Source organism: Ischnura elegans, chromosome 8 (genome assembly GCF_921293095.1).
Source record: "Ischnura elegans chromosome 8, ioIscEleg1.1, whole genome shotgun sequence".
Taxonomy (NCBI): Eukaryota; Metazoa; Arthropoda; class Insecta; order Odonata; family Coenagrionidae; genus Ischnura; species Ischnura elegans.
Genome location: NC_060253.1, coordinates 13,980,857 through 13,996,455, shown reverse-complemented (window position 1 = coordinate 13,996,455; position 15,599 = coordinate 13,980,857). Strand labels below are relative to the sequence as shown.

Genomic DNA, 15,599 nt, shown 5'->3' with positions numbered 1-15,599 from the left:
TAGCACTCAAAGTGTTAAACTATTGGTTGTATAAATGGGGGCGCAGATTCGAGGACAGCTCACTCCCGATGCACTACAAGACTACAAATTTTGATTGAATTCTGAAACCCCCTTTTGATTAATCTATTGAGACACTTCGAAGAAAAATTTCTTGGGTTTTCCATCGGGTGTGGTTTTGGGAAATTGCTACCAACGTTTCGACGGCTGAGTCTGCCATCGTCTTCTGGGGTAGACACTTACCTAAAATATCAGGCTCAGCTGACCGCACATCCTTTACGAATGAGTGATAAGTTTATTTTCCCTCCATCGCTGGGGAACAGCTGATCTAAATCTGTAGGATACAAGTCCAGTGCCACTTGTTCACGATTGTAATTGCCACGAATTAACATCACTCAAAACCGAACCAACACTCACATATCACTAAGGTAAGTCGCCTTCGACGAAAACATGAATAAATCAAAATCCTTTCGGGAGCATGCCATAATCCCGCACACGACTGTTGCTGTGGCCTGGACAATCAAATGAGACCCGTCACGGTGTTATGGACTGGGTAGAATGTGCGCTGCGTAATTTAAACTAATTAAATAAGCAATAATATATTAAATTACTTAGTTCTAGACTGTTGTCACTCGAATTATAGCCATTTTTAAGCCGTAATCGTCAGTACCATTACCAATTTCGCTCACATGACGTCTCTTTCAAACTTCCGCCGTTATTGAAGCACTGCGGACTGCGATACTCAAGTGGGCGAGTAAATACGGATTCGACCAATCAGCATTGGTAGCATCCATGGGGGGAGCGGGTGTTGGCTTTCGCGCTAGGTTTAACATGGGCGTAATATTACGTAATCCTGAGGATTGCCATGGACGTAATATTACGTCTATCTATTTTATTGACTTTGTTTGCGTGAAGCTGTAATATTTCGCCCATAGTACTTTTCCAGTTTACTGCTTAGTGGTTCTGTTATTTCAAAAATCAACTGCTCTATGGAAAAAAGTTCTTTTAATGTCTTGAGGACGAAAAGTCCTCTGTAGCTACCGGCTCTATTATCTCAGCCTACTTTGTGTGAAAATTCTTTGGAAGGAAGAACCGTTCGTTGATGGTACAGTGACCCTTTTTGTCATCCAGAATTTTGAATTATTCGCTTGGAACAATGCTTTTGTATGATTTCCATGGTTTAAATAGTTCAAATTGAGCGTAATAAAAGATATTATGCATTTTATGGCGGTACATCATTTGTTGCAACTTTTTTATTTTTCAAAAACAGTAGGTTTTCATTATTAAAATATATAGTTAAAAGTTAGCAATAAATGTTATTCAACTCATTCATGATGAAGAGCAAAGTCCATTTTTGTTGAAATACACATCGATATAAATATATTTTTCATGATAATATTTTTTTTTTTCAGTAGGGCTTTAAAATTAGGGGCTGGCACTGGCACTAAGTATTAACCAATGATTAACCTTTGGGATGAAGTTTAGCGAGATTAACCCGTATTCCGATAAGAATCCCAGTCAACACAGTATTCGTAATGAGGTCTTATATGAACTCATACGTTGGACTCCTTTAAGATTCCACATTAAGAGACATGAAAGGGCCTTTAAGACCTCACACTTCATGAGGTCACATGAATGATGTCTCAAAGACCGCATACTTCATAAAGTCTTGAAGACCTCACACTTCATGGGGTCTTCAAGATCTCACACACATGAGGCCTGAAAAATCAAGTCATGTATATGTTAATGAATTATAATTTCAATCGTAATTATATATTTCTGCGTGTATAATATTTTTTCTTCCTTCAATTAACTCTTTATATTAAGAGATGGGTTCGTAAACTTCTCCCTCCGATTCTATTAAATAAGCTGACACTTCCACTTTCCGCTAGGTCCGCCATTGTGTTGTCGTGTTATTCTACTGCCTTGAGCTCAGACGTCTAGTTGATTAATATCGTGTGTACTCCAAGGCCTAGTTCTTGCTCGTGTTTTTCCTTGTGTCTACGAACGTGAATCAGGATTCGATCGGATCTGAGATCGGCACGAACCTTGTGGACATCATGATGTGTTACGTGCACGGAGTCTTGGAAGGTAAGTTTCAATGATTTTATGTGTACGATTCTTTATCCACTTGTTAATGAGAAAATCCATTAATTTTACTATTTTCCAAGCTGGTTAAGTTCATGCTTATCATTGAGTATCGGTAAATATTCATGTAAAATATTTAGGTGGAACACGTTTTGTAACGTGCCTTTGTTGTTGTTCATGTTTCATTTCATTTATTCATCGTATCCTTATAAATTTGCTGTTATCGCATTTTAAATTATCTTTGATAATTTAAAATGCGATATGTGATCTAATGAGATAAATAGTCTTTATCTGGTTTATTTGATGTTATCATGTTATCAATTATAACTCTCAACAAACTTAAGTTCAATGTTTTTTTTTCAGCCTCTGTTATGAAATGGAACCCGACATCAGCAAGTAGTGTCGCCTTGGAAAGAGTGGAGAGGCAGTGGCTGTATCAAGCGGAGACCGCGTAAAGTATGCAGAGAGGAAGAATTCAAAAACTCGTGATGTTTGTTTATTGACTTAATATTATGAAGAATAAATTTATAAATATCATGAAGTTGTCTATTCCATTTTGTTTTTCTGCCTTATTTCCACCTATGGTTCTCATTAAATGTATTAATTTGCTTTATTTTAATTGGATACGTCGGGTACTTATGTCATCGGAGAGTTTTCTTAAATAAAGGTGCGTAAAGTATTTTGAAATCTTAATTAATGGGCTGGTAGGGGCCGGCGTTTTTGTAGGCTATTTCAAAGCCATCTATCGGAATTATTACGAAGTGGGTAATTTTTCTGGTTCTCCAGGTAGTTCCATTATCACACACGTGGAGGCGCCACATTTGCGCCTATATCATATTGGAACTGTTATAGGAGTCCTATAAGACCTCTTGTATGAGCTCCTTCAGAGTCGTGTGAGACCGCGAAAAGAATTCCTATACGAGTGCATATGACCTCACGGAGACATCATTATGAGGCAATTTGGGACTCTTTTGAAGGAGTCCTACAAATTCGTCAGACTTCTTTATGGCCTCATGCATGAGTCATACGTGTTTACTGGGAATAGTTCATACAAGTTACAATTTCACAGTATATTGTAACTTTTCAAGAAAAATATTATTTTTTTCCTTGCAGTTTCGAAATATTTTTGTTCACTTTGCAATCATTAAATCAAGTATCCTAAAGCAGGAGCGCAGCTAGGAATTAAGGGCTGGGTGCGAGGGTTTAGGTGCAACTAATACTGGGGTGTGTAGGGGTATGGAATACCCGCCAGGATAAGCGGTAGGTGCGAGATTAATAAATTTCGGTGTTTTAAGGTAAATGGTTCAAAATGGAGAGTTTTACGGCTTTCTGAGGGATATTTTATAAATACTTACACTATTCTATTAGTAATATTAATCCAATTAAGTAAAATGGATTAAACTTAAAAATTTCTCTAAGCTCTGGGTGGGGTTTTATCCCCCAAAACCCCCCCTCGCTGCACCACTGTCCTATAAACATTTAAATATAAAATGTTTTTGCCCACGCAACCTTCACGTGGTGCGAAGAACTGACAGAACGCAGTTCTCTAAACACAATACTATTCCCGCGCACAATTTGTGTAAAAAAACGGGAAGATGTAGTTTGAATATTCTGAAGTTTGCAATCGCATTAGGAAATGGTTGTTGCAGTTGTTTCGCTGACTATAATGATAGTTCCCCGATAACCATCGGGGAACAAAAACCAAGTAGCATCAAAATATCCTGTTATCTTTACCTGTTTATTCTTATGTATTATGATTTGTCACCTCCTTGTTTTGCAACATTATTTGCAGCGTTATTTCTTGCAATTGTCTTCCATCATTAAACATCACTCAAAAAAAATTAAAGTTTCATTTTAGAGTAGCCTAATGGCAGGGGCAATCTCCGCAGAAGGAGGTGCATTACATACAATGATACTCTACCTGTGTATTATGCCATACTTTATATAACAGCTCCAATCAATGGGCACAAATATAGCAATGAAATTGAAGTGGTCAAAGGACTATAACAATTGCTTGGGTGCCACGACACAACTCCTTTGGCTGGCCTTGCAGTCTGGAAAATTGTTCAGCTGCCTCAGTGCGATGCAATTCACCTCGTCAGCAATTTTAATTGTGAACAGAAGCACAAAAAAAAAGAAACGGCATTTCAAGGGTGTACAAGGACAAGTGTGACCTATCCAGTATGAGTGAAGGAGAAGTTGAAACAAAGGATATTTGTGAGTTCGTTCAATGAATACTGAATTAACACGTTGTGTACGGATGCCGAGAATTCTCGTCATTTTTTTCCCGAACGTTCCAGACCGATGACGAAGATTCTCGTCATTTAGGCGCGTCAACCTAAACAATTTTAAAGCGTACAATACCTATTCGTTAGCACGTTTTCAGTTGTTGTTCGTTATTCAAAATGACTTGATGCATTATAACGTTTGATTGGGTAAAGTTATATTCTAAACATTAGCTTTTTAACCATGTTTAAACCAAAGGCATTAGACCCTAATAGAATGGTTAGATTTCCAATCTCAACACCTCCACCCAGAATCCGCGTTCCTAGGAATTTAAATACCCCGGGACGCAATGTGTTGAGAAGACTAAAACTAAACAAATTAAATAGAGAAAACCTTGTACAAATGCAATGAACTATCAAGATATAAAATTAATTGGCTAACCAGCATGTGGCCAAAATAATAGTCCACTGAACATTTTAAAACTGAATCAAAAATTGAAATATATTATTACTAAAATAGATTTTTATTGGTTCAATGGTATGAGGCTCAACTAGATTTTTATTATTTTTCTTTAATCCTATTGGACCATTTTTTTTCTTGATTTTTTGAGGGCAAGTAGCCTCTTCTCTAATTTTCAAAAATTATTTTCTATTTTTATTCTTTTTTTATTTGTTTAGTGTGAGAAGAAGTTTTGTTATGTAGTGGTTTTTGTTGTTAAATAGGGCCAGAGTTCGGGGTTACGGAAAAGGGTGAGTATGCTTGATTTTTCAGGTAACTAATCCTCTCCTCTTCAACATGATGAAAAAACCCTCCCCTTACCTTTGTGTAAACCCTCAACAGGAAATTATATAAGGAGGCCAAAAAATAGTCCTCAGGGGTCCTATTGAATATTCCGATGGATAAGACGACTGCACTGATAAGACTACAGGGGAATGAGATAACTCCCAAGTTTTCCTGTTGAAATACAGATTTTTGGATTACGCTCACTGCTATAAATATTTAAATTATAATTACATACTTGTACACTGCTGCCTCAGCTGCTTTCATAGGTGGTGTATCTTAAGATTAATATAAAAAAAATGTAATAACCAAACAATCCTCAAAAAATAGATCACTGCAATACAAAAAACAACTGATTTTCACACCAGCAAGTTTCCATCAGCATGATTTTAAGCAGAAGATTTCTCATCACTCCTTTTAATTATACAACATGTTAAACTTTTGTAATAAAGTTTATTGAGTAAAAATAACAGTTATAAATACAAACTCAAACAATGTATTACTAACAAATTCTTTCTTTTCCATTCTTAGATATACCAAAAAGTCTCACAAATCAGAGTGCATTTAACATCCATCAAGTTAACACTGAGGGCATTTTATGAATTTGGGAATAAAAATTATGTTTGCTAATGAAGTACTCACACCAAATCTTCAAAACTTGCTCATTATCTCCATGTCAGACTCCATAGCATAAATAATTCAAGACAATTTGGAAATAACTTGGCATCTTTCATGTCCATTCTTTTCTCTGGATCCATTCAATAGAAAGAGGTCACTATTTGGAGACAAATGGTTCAAAATTAAGCAATTAATGGTGGTAATGTCATGCAACGTCCAAAAACCTTTCTGAGGAAGCAAGTCTGCAGCTATGTATTTTCAACAGAATTTTGTTCCCTCTTTAGAATCGGCATTGATAAGAAATGTTTCTCAAAATGCAAAATCCTGGCCTCCACTTCCATAAAATTAATACTTGACATAACCAAAACCATTGACTATAGAGAAAGTATAAAATGAAGTACACACACATTTTCCATTGATGAAAAGAATGTAGGAAAGTCAATATTAGACAACGAAGGACATTAAGTTGCAGACTTACTCCTTCTAACAACATTATGGAAAGAGCTAAAAAAATATGCCTATTCTTCATATTTATATGCAATATTTTTTTCAGACTTTTATTCAATAAAGAAATATCATATAACAGGCACATAGCAAGTTCGCCCACAAAATTGACATATTCCACTGGGCATCCTAGTAGTTAACAACTACCTAAACATTAATTTTTAACTTTTCCATTAGGCCAAAGGAAATACGTACACTTACATATGTATGTAAGCAGAATTACTGGATCAGTTTCATAAGTTGAAGATTTGCTCTCTCCTGACTGGGCAAGAAAGTACTTTACATGTATTTTCCTCGAAAATATGTAAATGCAAATTATTTTCTGTTTTCTCTTTTGGTAATTTGGTAAAGAAACTGTATACAACAGGTGTATAAAGCACCTGTGTTATTAGTGAAACCCATTAGCTATAACTGTCTAGTTTTTAGTAAAGTAGCAGTTTTACTCCTTAAATACATTCATTATAGGCGTTTAATATTAGGGTGGCAGAGAAACATAAAATAATAATTCAGGAATTAAGAAAAAATTTTGTTATACCTCGTGCACACAAAAAATGTGTGAGTGCAGTGCATTTTTACAATGAAATACAGTGATTTTGCATTTCATTTGTGTGAACCAAGCTTAAAAAATAAACACATGGTGCCATATCTTGTGCACTTATTTTAATAGAAAATATGATTCTGATAAACAATTATTCATGGCCGTCACAATGATACTCTACTAAATTTAATTGTTACCTTTCGAAGGCACTGCTAAAAGGAAACAATATTAAATAAGTATATAAAATACAAAGCCTTAGAATTGAATGGTGATAACTGAATGATTTCCAACTATGAAAAAACTGTCCGCCTCCAATTCCATAACAAGCCCCTAATCTTTCCTCTCTTCTCTTCAACTTTAGTTCACAAACCATTCATCCTGCTCCTTCCATAAATATTCTGAGCATTCAGCTATCTGAAGATCTTGACTGGGCATCACATATTGATGCCGTGACTACGAGAATTTCGTCAGGTATATTTTTTTATTAGGAAATTGTCTAAAATAATCTCCATTAAGGCACTTGATAATTCCATCAAATCCTGCTGAATTCATGGATTTGACATAAGATTGAATCTATTGATGAGAAATGGGACCCATTTCTATACTTAATACAGGATGAAAAGGGATTCAAAGATTGAGTCAAATATAAGAGCACATATATTATGACCCCCTGGAAGTCAAAAGAAAAACTGAAGGATTAGGGCTACACAAAAAATGATTCTATCCTTACACATTACATAGGTAATCCTATGGCTGGCAAAATTATTCAGGCAGCTAAGGCATCTGTCATGCCTGCACATGAATTTGTACATATCCTTTTTATAAAATGTTCACATGATTCTATGGAAATTTATGTTCACAGATAACCACAACATTCAATGTGGGGGAGGATCCAAATGAAATTTGCCTTCCAGCCAGCGAGAAGCATTGTTCCTATCTTCAACTACTTGAGCTGTCAGATTACTTCAGTCAAATCTAGGAGTAGACTACTAAAATACAGGATACAATTTATCGATGGCTTTGAATAAGCCATATTAATTCCTAAAATCAGTTCTTGACAATAATACTTACATTTCACAATGCCTCTTCACAACTATGTATAATTACACTCAAAGAAAGTTTTGTGAAAACTATTGCTCAGGGCCCCTTTCTTCATAAGTCTGCTCAGGACTCCCTGAAAATAAAACTAAAGCCCCACGGACAAAACAATAAAATTATAGACAACCCGATACATAATTCAAATTTTCACGTACAAATCATCCTCATATTTTCTCCACAGGTATCTCAGCAGAGATGTTCATAATATGTTTACATTGGTTACTGCACCTTGCTTTCTCTGCATTGTTTGCACTGATTCTACTAAAAAATAATTGCTCATCTACCAAAAACAAGTTCCAAGATGGTAATAAAGAATGTGAAAGAGAGTAGTAACTTATGGTGACTTAGTCATATGGAAATCTTTCTCAACTATGAGAATATTGTGGTTGAGGTGAGGCTTAAGTCACTACATATAAACAATTTTTTACCAATTAAAATTTCAGACTATCGCTGGGAGAAGTAACACTTGTCACCAAAAGTTTTTTCACAAAAGCCTGAATCACACGACCATTTTTTCCATCTCTCGGTTTGATAGCTTTTCAAGGACCAAAAAACGTGGTCGCTCTATTCATCACTTTCTAATTCACACACAGTCCCTCGACATTCCCTTTTCCATCGCTCATTCTATCACTTTCCTTGCTATCAATTGTCATTCAATTACGAGGGTTATACCAAAAGTAAGGTTCCCATATTTTTTACAAATACAAAACTTTTTTTATTGATATTAAATTTCACATCATTGAAAAGCTTACATTATTGCCTATTTTTCAACGTAGTCTCCATTTTTTTCAACACGCTTTTAAAGACATTGCTCCAGCTTTTTTATCCATAAGTTGAAGAAGTCTCCCAACCCAACCCGTTGAGGAAGCGTGTGACCTCTGCTCGGACTTCATCGTCGCTCTTGAAGCATTTGCCACCTAAGAGTTTTGTTTCGGGGATATAATGAAATACCCGCGCTTCACCTCCTGTGACGATTGAGACCAACAACTTCTCCTTGTTGCCCCCCACCTTAAAATTATTGAAGAAATTTGCGAGCAGTGCCAAGGCGTTGCGCCATGTGTCCGTCAGTCATCATCCAGGGGACCCAGCAAGCAAACATCTTGCGGCATAGGCGGATCCAGGGGGGGGGGCACGGGGGCACGTGCCCCCCCCAGACCCTCAAAAATATGCAAGATTTTTAATACGGTCCCATTATCATTGCATTCGTTTTGTATTGCGAGGTATCCTTGTGCCCCACCCAGAACAAAATCCTGGATACGGCCTTGCTTGTGCCCCTCCCAGAAAAAAATCCTGGATCCGCCCCTGTCTTGCGGTAACCCAACTTTTGTGTTAAAGTCCTTTCAATTGTGCTGTGAGAAGCTTCAGAAATGCGTTCAACAAAGTCACGGATAGTGACCCTCCGATCTGCGAGCAGCTCACTGTTTATCTTCTGGACAACCCAAAACCGGCAGTCTTCCACTCCGTTCTTCATCGTGAACTTCCGTGCAGCCCTCAGCAAAAGCCCTGCAACATTTGTGGACGTGCTGAACGGACATGCACTCTTCACCATAAAGTTCAGTCAGTTGCTGATGAATCTCCAATTGCGGTAACTTTGTAAGGAGAAATCGGATTACTGCTCGATACTCTCACTTGGCGGTAACGGGGATCATCACTTTCATTGTTGACGGTTGCTAAGCCAATAATGAGTGACACAGTGAATCGCGGACTGGCGGACTCGAGAGTAGGGGAACCACTGCACATGGCAATGTTGTGGGATTTAGCCTAGCACCTTCGCTCAACTTTGTAGCTCATTGGGAACCTTACTTTTGGTACAACCCTTGTAAAAGCCAAACATCGTGTAACAATCGCTGTTATTGACCATGCATTCTGATGGACTGAAAGATGGTGCCAGTGAGGTTTCAGCGACGGAAAAAAGAGTTTGCCAAATGATTGAAAAAGGGATGGGATTCTCACCCCTAGAGCATTTTTGGGAACGATAGTGTGAAACGATCATTTTTCTGACAACCTTAGAGCTATTCATGAAGCTATCACTCATAAGGGATGGAAAAAAATTATTGTAAGATTCAGGCTTAACTGAAAATCCCCATGTTTGCTATAGAAACCTGAAAACCCCAAGGGTCTCCCCAGTAAAGTAGGCAGTTTTATATTAAATACAGCCAAAATATTCACTTGCGATTCAGCTGGGTTAAGTGTTTCGCAATCCAGCTGATTTTTTCAGTGTCTTGTTTTCCAATGAAACTTTACCAAAAAACAAATCTGAAATATGAACTTCAAAGTAAATTTTTTTGGGCCACCCTAGAGCAAAGATAGGTGGGTGGTCCAGCAAACAATCAACAACAGAAAAATGAAAAATCCAACAACAGATTATCGAGGCTTTACTGTACGTAAACGTGTAAAATAAATCAAACATGCTCCCATTCATGCAGTGAGAGTAGAATAGTATGGCACAAATATCACAGATATATAAGGTGATTAGTGATCAGCAAAAGTGACATGTGGAAGTTGAAGGCAAGCCTACCATCACCAGTGTTCAATGAAGTGTAGTGACCATACTTTTTGACATGCTGCCTACTACAAAAAAATCGAGTATCCAACTCACAGATCCGACTGACTTCTTCAAAGGAGATTGGCATACTTGATAAACTGAGAAAGCTCTTTCCTCCTCACTTCCTCGTCGTTGCTTGTCAGTTCCTCCCTCAAGAGATGTAAGATTACATCACCATCACTCATTCCTATGGCCTTTGATGCAAGGAAATTGTTGGAAAATAATTTATCAACAACGAATGCCATCACAGCCGCACCATTTTTAAAATTTCAAAATTGCTCACCATATAAGCTGGAGAGTTTCCTTTTGGGAAGGACAGACTGATGTCAGTCACCTGCCCAGATTTGGGAGATGGCAGAGAGGCAAGAGGGAAAATATCACTAGATGCAAGGTCCCAAATATGAATTCTACAAAAGAAAAAATATGCAATGAGAAATTTAATCCTTCAATGAAATCATTGCTGAGAACACAACATTGTGCTTTACGTCATACAAAAATTGTAGAATTGTGTTGATATTGGGGTAAAAAAACGTCCCACGCAGTGTCTAAAGGATAAAATAAACATTTTTTGCAGGGAACTTTTGATTTATTGGATTTTAAAAAATGTGACACATCCTTTTGCCTAAGGAGGAGTGTATACAACAGCGACTCGCAATTTCTTACTGGAAAATTCAGCCAAGTCATAATAAGCTGTCCCCTGAAGTGGAATTTCTCATACCAGGAGAAAGAATTCATATGCTGATTCAAACTTGCCAAGTCTAAGGTGGATTATGTATTTTTTTCACGTTAGCCAATAAAATTCCCTATCAACCAATAACGGAATGCGCAAAGATGCACACCAACCCTGATTTAATATATTCCTCCAAATAGAGAGCTTCCACAATTTTTGAGGAATCACTTTTAGAAAAAATACACCTAAAGGGCTGTATATATGTAAGGGATGCCACTAAAGGTAAAATTTTAAGTGACCCACACATTACATTTCATCAAAAAAGACCCAAACATTACATATTTTCAAGAGATTTTGGACTAATAGGTATAAAAATATTAAGAGAAATATTCTATTCCATAATTCTAAGCCTTGGTATTTTGTGCTTCATCACCTGAAACTACACTGCTTCATTACACTTTATAATACCTAAACAAATTACTCTAACCTGGATAATGAGTCAACGGTGAAAAAGACAAATGGCCTTTGTGGAGACCACGCCAATTTCACAATTGCTGAGGGCAGTGACGAAGGAGGAGGCTCCCACGTGCCAAAATGCCTCTTGGAAGAATGACTGTAGAGATGAACTTGGCCCACAAAATTTCCAACCTGGTGAAGAAATAAAGATACATTTTACTCAGAGGTGGACCTATAGGAAACTAGGAGGATATCCTTGCCCATTTCCCCCACAATCAATCTGTACATACACATACTGCATTAGCCAAGTAAAATAATAAAATGCGGTCTTTCACTCCTGACTCGATTTCATCAGAATTAATTTAAAGAATTCAGCAGAAGGAAGGGAAAGAAAGCAATGCTGTGATGAAAAAAAACTCTTCCTTATCCATCCACTCTCTCCCAGAGTTTAAAATAAAAAAATGTAAATGCCAAAGGGTTCCCACTTATAATGATACAGGTGACATCGGTATGGTTCTAGTCATTAACTCGATCAGGGAGACCTGCTAACAGAGGGAAAGATTCACTTACATGATTATGAACAAGGACAGAGAACTAAGTGAGGCTGATGCAAGGAAGCGTAAGAGTAACTGAGAAGTGATGACCAACTTGGCATGAAATTGAGATGTCGTCAACATATCTGAGAAATGAGAAAAGGCCTTAAATTCCCCGCCACATACAGATCAAGAGGTGTGCGACTTAATGAGATACAGAAAAATGCTAGTCTGCCTATTTCTCAAATTCTATCACAATCACTAATAATTAAAAATTGGTGAATCAGCTCATAGTAGGCAAATGAATCTTTCAGTTCAATTTCCAATCATTGATAATTTTTCAGACATACTGAATCTGCTTCTATTAGCTTCATCACCCCATTTCCCTCTCTGGGTCACTCACCAATACTTCCGTCCCAGTGACTACATAGGTTTATAACACGGGCTACTTAGGACTTACATACTTAGGGTTACAAAAGCCCGGATAACGAGATAGGTAAAAGAAAGCAGATACTATCCCAGACTTATCCGAGAATCAATTGAGATAGCCCAGACGGACACTTTTGATAGGGACGATGGCTACCACTTGGATGCCAATTGGAGTCATGGTGCTTATGCTGTACCATTAGTACCATTCAGCTGTGTACTTGTAATAATTTCACTCCACGGTTGCCTGCAAAATAGATTTAAAATACCAGGTGCATTATAGCCTAATTTTGTGACTACGTAGGTTACCTCAGTGTCAAGGTTCATACGTCTCCATCCTTTCGGTGCTACCGCATTGGTTGTTGGTTGGTTGATTGGTTGTTGTTTCTACAAAAATTGGTGACTTGCTGCCCACAGCCAAAGATAAAATCCAGCATGACCTTCATGAAGGTGTGTACAAGGTGCCTTGCTCTTGCGGGAAAACATATATTGGTGGGACTTGTCGTTCACTGAAGGTACGAATACAAGAGGACCGAAGGGCCACCAAGAATAGGCAATTCCAGCAGCCGGCCATATCAGAACATGCCTGGACACCGGGACATGACATTAAATCTGACTAAGCCAGGATAATAGTAAAAGAAGGCAGATATTATCCCAGACAAATCCGAGAATCAATTGAGATAGCCCGGACGGACACTTTTAATAGGGACGATGGCTACCACTTGGATGCCAATTGGAGGAGACTATTAAATGGACCAATGAGAGAGCAGCAGCCACAACTGGTGGGAATGAGCCCCTATATAACGAGGACGAGAATCGTGGAGCGGCATCTTCGACCTGAAGACACTGGCAGCAGTTTCAGCAAAACTGTCGTCATAAACCAATAACCGACACAGTGGCACCGGATGAATGGAGACATTCCGTCCCAGAGCTTGAGAATTACATTAAGTCAAATTTTAGCACACAGCTGAAGACGGGCTTCAGCACACACCCTATCCAGTCATTTGGGAGCCTACAGACACCTAGACTCTCAAATCTCCAAACACTTGATCACAACCAGCTCTAGGGAAATTTATTTCCAACATCGTTTTCTCCAGCTTACTCTTTAAAAACCGAAAATGGATAGCTAAGTACAATATATATACATGCAGCAACTGCAAGTGGTGGCATCATATTTTTTACTGTTGCCAAGGAGGCCTGGGTGTTTGTTTATGTATCTAAGTCAGAGACTGTAATAGGGTAGTTTCCTTCATCAAAGAAAACGAAAGGCATTGATTGCGATTTGTTGCCCACCATTAGTGTATTCATAATATACAAATTATTTGGTTTTAGAAATCCCAGTTTAGACGAATGGCAATGGTCAATTTTAACCCCATTTGAAAAAGGCCAGATTGGCGCCCATGCGATGCCACTCCACGTGACGTCACAGGGACCTAGATTCTATACGAGTAGATAGGAGTTATACATCGTCTGAGATTACCAATGCATGCATGAGTCACAGAGCTAAGGGAAACATGTCTTAATAATCACCTATTAAAACTGCCTAAGGTCGGAAAGTTTTCTTCGTTTGACAGGGTATTAATAATCCTTATTTAGCCAAGCGCTACCAGCCAGCATGGTACTCGGCTACTTGCTAGCATCCTGCGTCGTATCAGCGCTCAAAGCCTCGCCTCAAGGTCACCTCACTTGCGGTAGCGGGAACTAGAATGACATCACACGGAGTTTTCCCAGCATTCACACTTAGCCATCGCATTTTCGCTCACTTGAAAATTTTCACTTTTCATTTAATCGCGAAAAATAGATAACATCATTTAAAAATCTAAAAGCGTGAAATACGTACTCCAGGAGTAATAATCTTTCGATTTAGGCAATAAAAAATAATAGGAAACCACCCTATTGTCTTGTGTCTTGGTTAATAAGCACCATTGATTGGTTCAAACCAGCATCTGTTCTTGGGGCCGAAACACAAACCCCTGCACTTCTGGAAGACAATGCTGCACATGTGGGCATGGCACTAACAGGTGAAGGGCATACAATAAAATCCATATGAAGAGAGTACAAATCATAGTCGACTCAACTTCGTAGGGGAGTACAGAGAAATTCAACCTTTGTTCCGCCCCATAAAATAGAGGAGGGTAAGCAACCCTAAGTTAAATGCACACAATCAATGATTTGCATCAACATTGTTCCATAAAACATATTGAATGCCTTACCATGAAGAATGGAAGTCCCTGAGGATTAACAGCAATGCATTCAGCTGATGCTGGCAAATCTGAAATGAAAAGTTAAATGTTAATTACATCCAGTATACCTATTAGGAAACAATGCGATTTATGAACTAAGTTCTTGAAAATTACTGTGGGCTAAACAGCTGTGTATACCTTTAGAGAGTCTTCCACTACCAGTGGTGCAGCAAGGGGGGGGTTTAGGGGATAATACCCCCCCCCCCCCAGAGCTCACAGAAATTTTTAAGTTTAATCCATTTTACTTATTTGGATTAATATTACTTATAGAATAGTGTAAGTATTAATAAAATATCCCTCAGAAACCTTAAAACTCACTATTCTGATTTATTTATCAGAAACTTTTTCTGGGGGAGGGCCCCCACAAGTCCGGCTTACTCTGGCGGGTATTCCGGACACCCAAGAATTAGTTGCACCTAAAACCCCGCCTAGCATTAATTCCCTCGTCCATAACTACACACAATGAACAAAACTTAAACAGGGTTTTGAAAAAAATCATCCCAGTCTAAGCAAATGACACATACTCTCTAGAACTTTACACATTTCACAGAATATACGTATTTATTCCAACTATCCAAATGGGCTCCACCTTCCCCAAATTAACCAGCACTGGATATAATAAATGATGGCATTGCAATTAAAGCCACAACTACATACTAGGATGCCGATGCAGAAATTATTATTTGACTCTTTTACTTACTTCTATTGGACTCTATTACATTAGTGCAGATAGTTGGTGCCATACGTATACGTATATATACTATACTTAATATGTCAACTATGACCTTCCTTGATGACGGTTCATGAATAAGTCTTTCGATAGAATTACTCACACATCTGCCAGCAAGGATGCACTGAATTTTTCAAATGCAAAAAA

The 15,599-nt window shown here is 37.9% G+C and overlaps 1 protein-coding gene across 1 annotated transcript in view; it reads right to left on the bottom strand.

Annotated features, from left to right (window-relative positions):
* Positions 1 to 5,524: 5,524 nt before the first annotated feature.
* The window catches only part of LOC124163977 (cytoplasmic dynein 2 intermediate chain 1), a 36,813-nt gene continuing 26,738 nt past the window's right edge, over positions 5,525 to 15,599 (bottom strand). The window contains exons 12-16 of the mRNA XM_046541122.1: positions 14,693 to 14,751; positions 11,552 to 11,712; positions 10,678 to 10,801; positions 10,449 to 10,588; positions 5,525 to 7,937 (exon numbers count right to left, since the gene is read on the bottom strand). Of these exons, the coding sequence (XP_046397078.1) occupies positions 10,466 to 10,588; positions 10,678 to 10,801; positions 11,552 to 11,712; positions 14,693 to 14,751 (467 nt within the window). The 3' untranslated portion in view covers positions 5,525 to 7,937; positions 10,449 to 10,465. The remainder of the gene's footprint in view (positions 7,938 to 10,448; positions 10,589 to 10,677; positions 10,802 to 11,551; positions 11,713 to 14,692; positions 14,752 to 15,599) is intronic.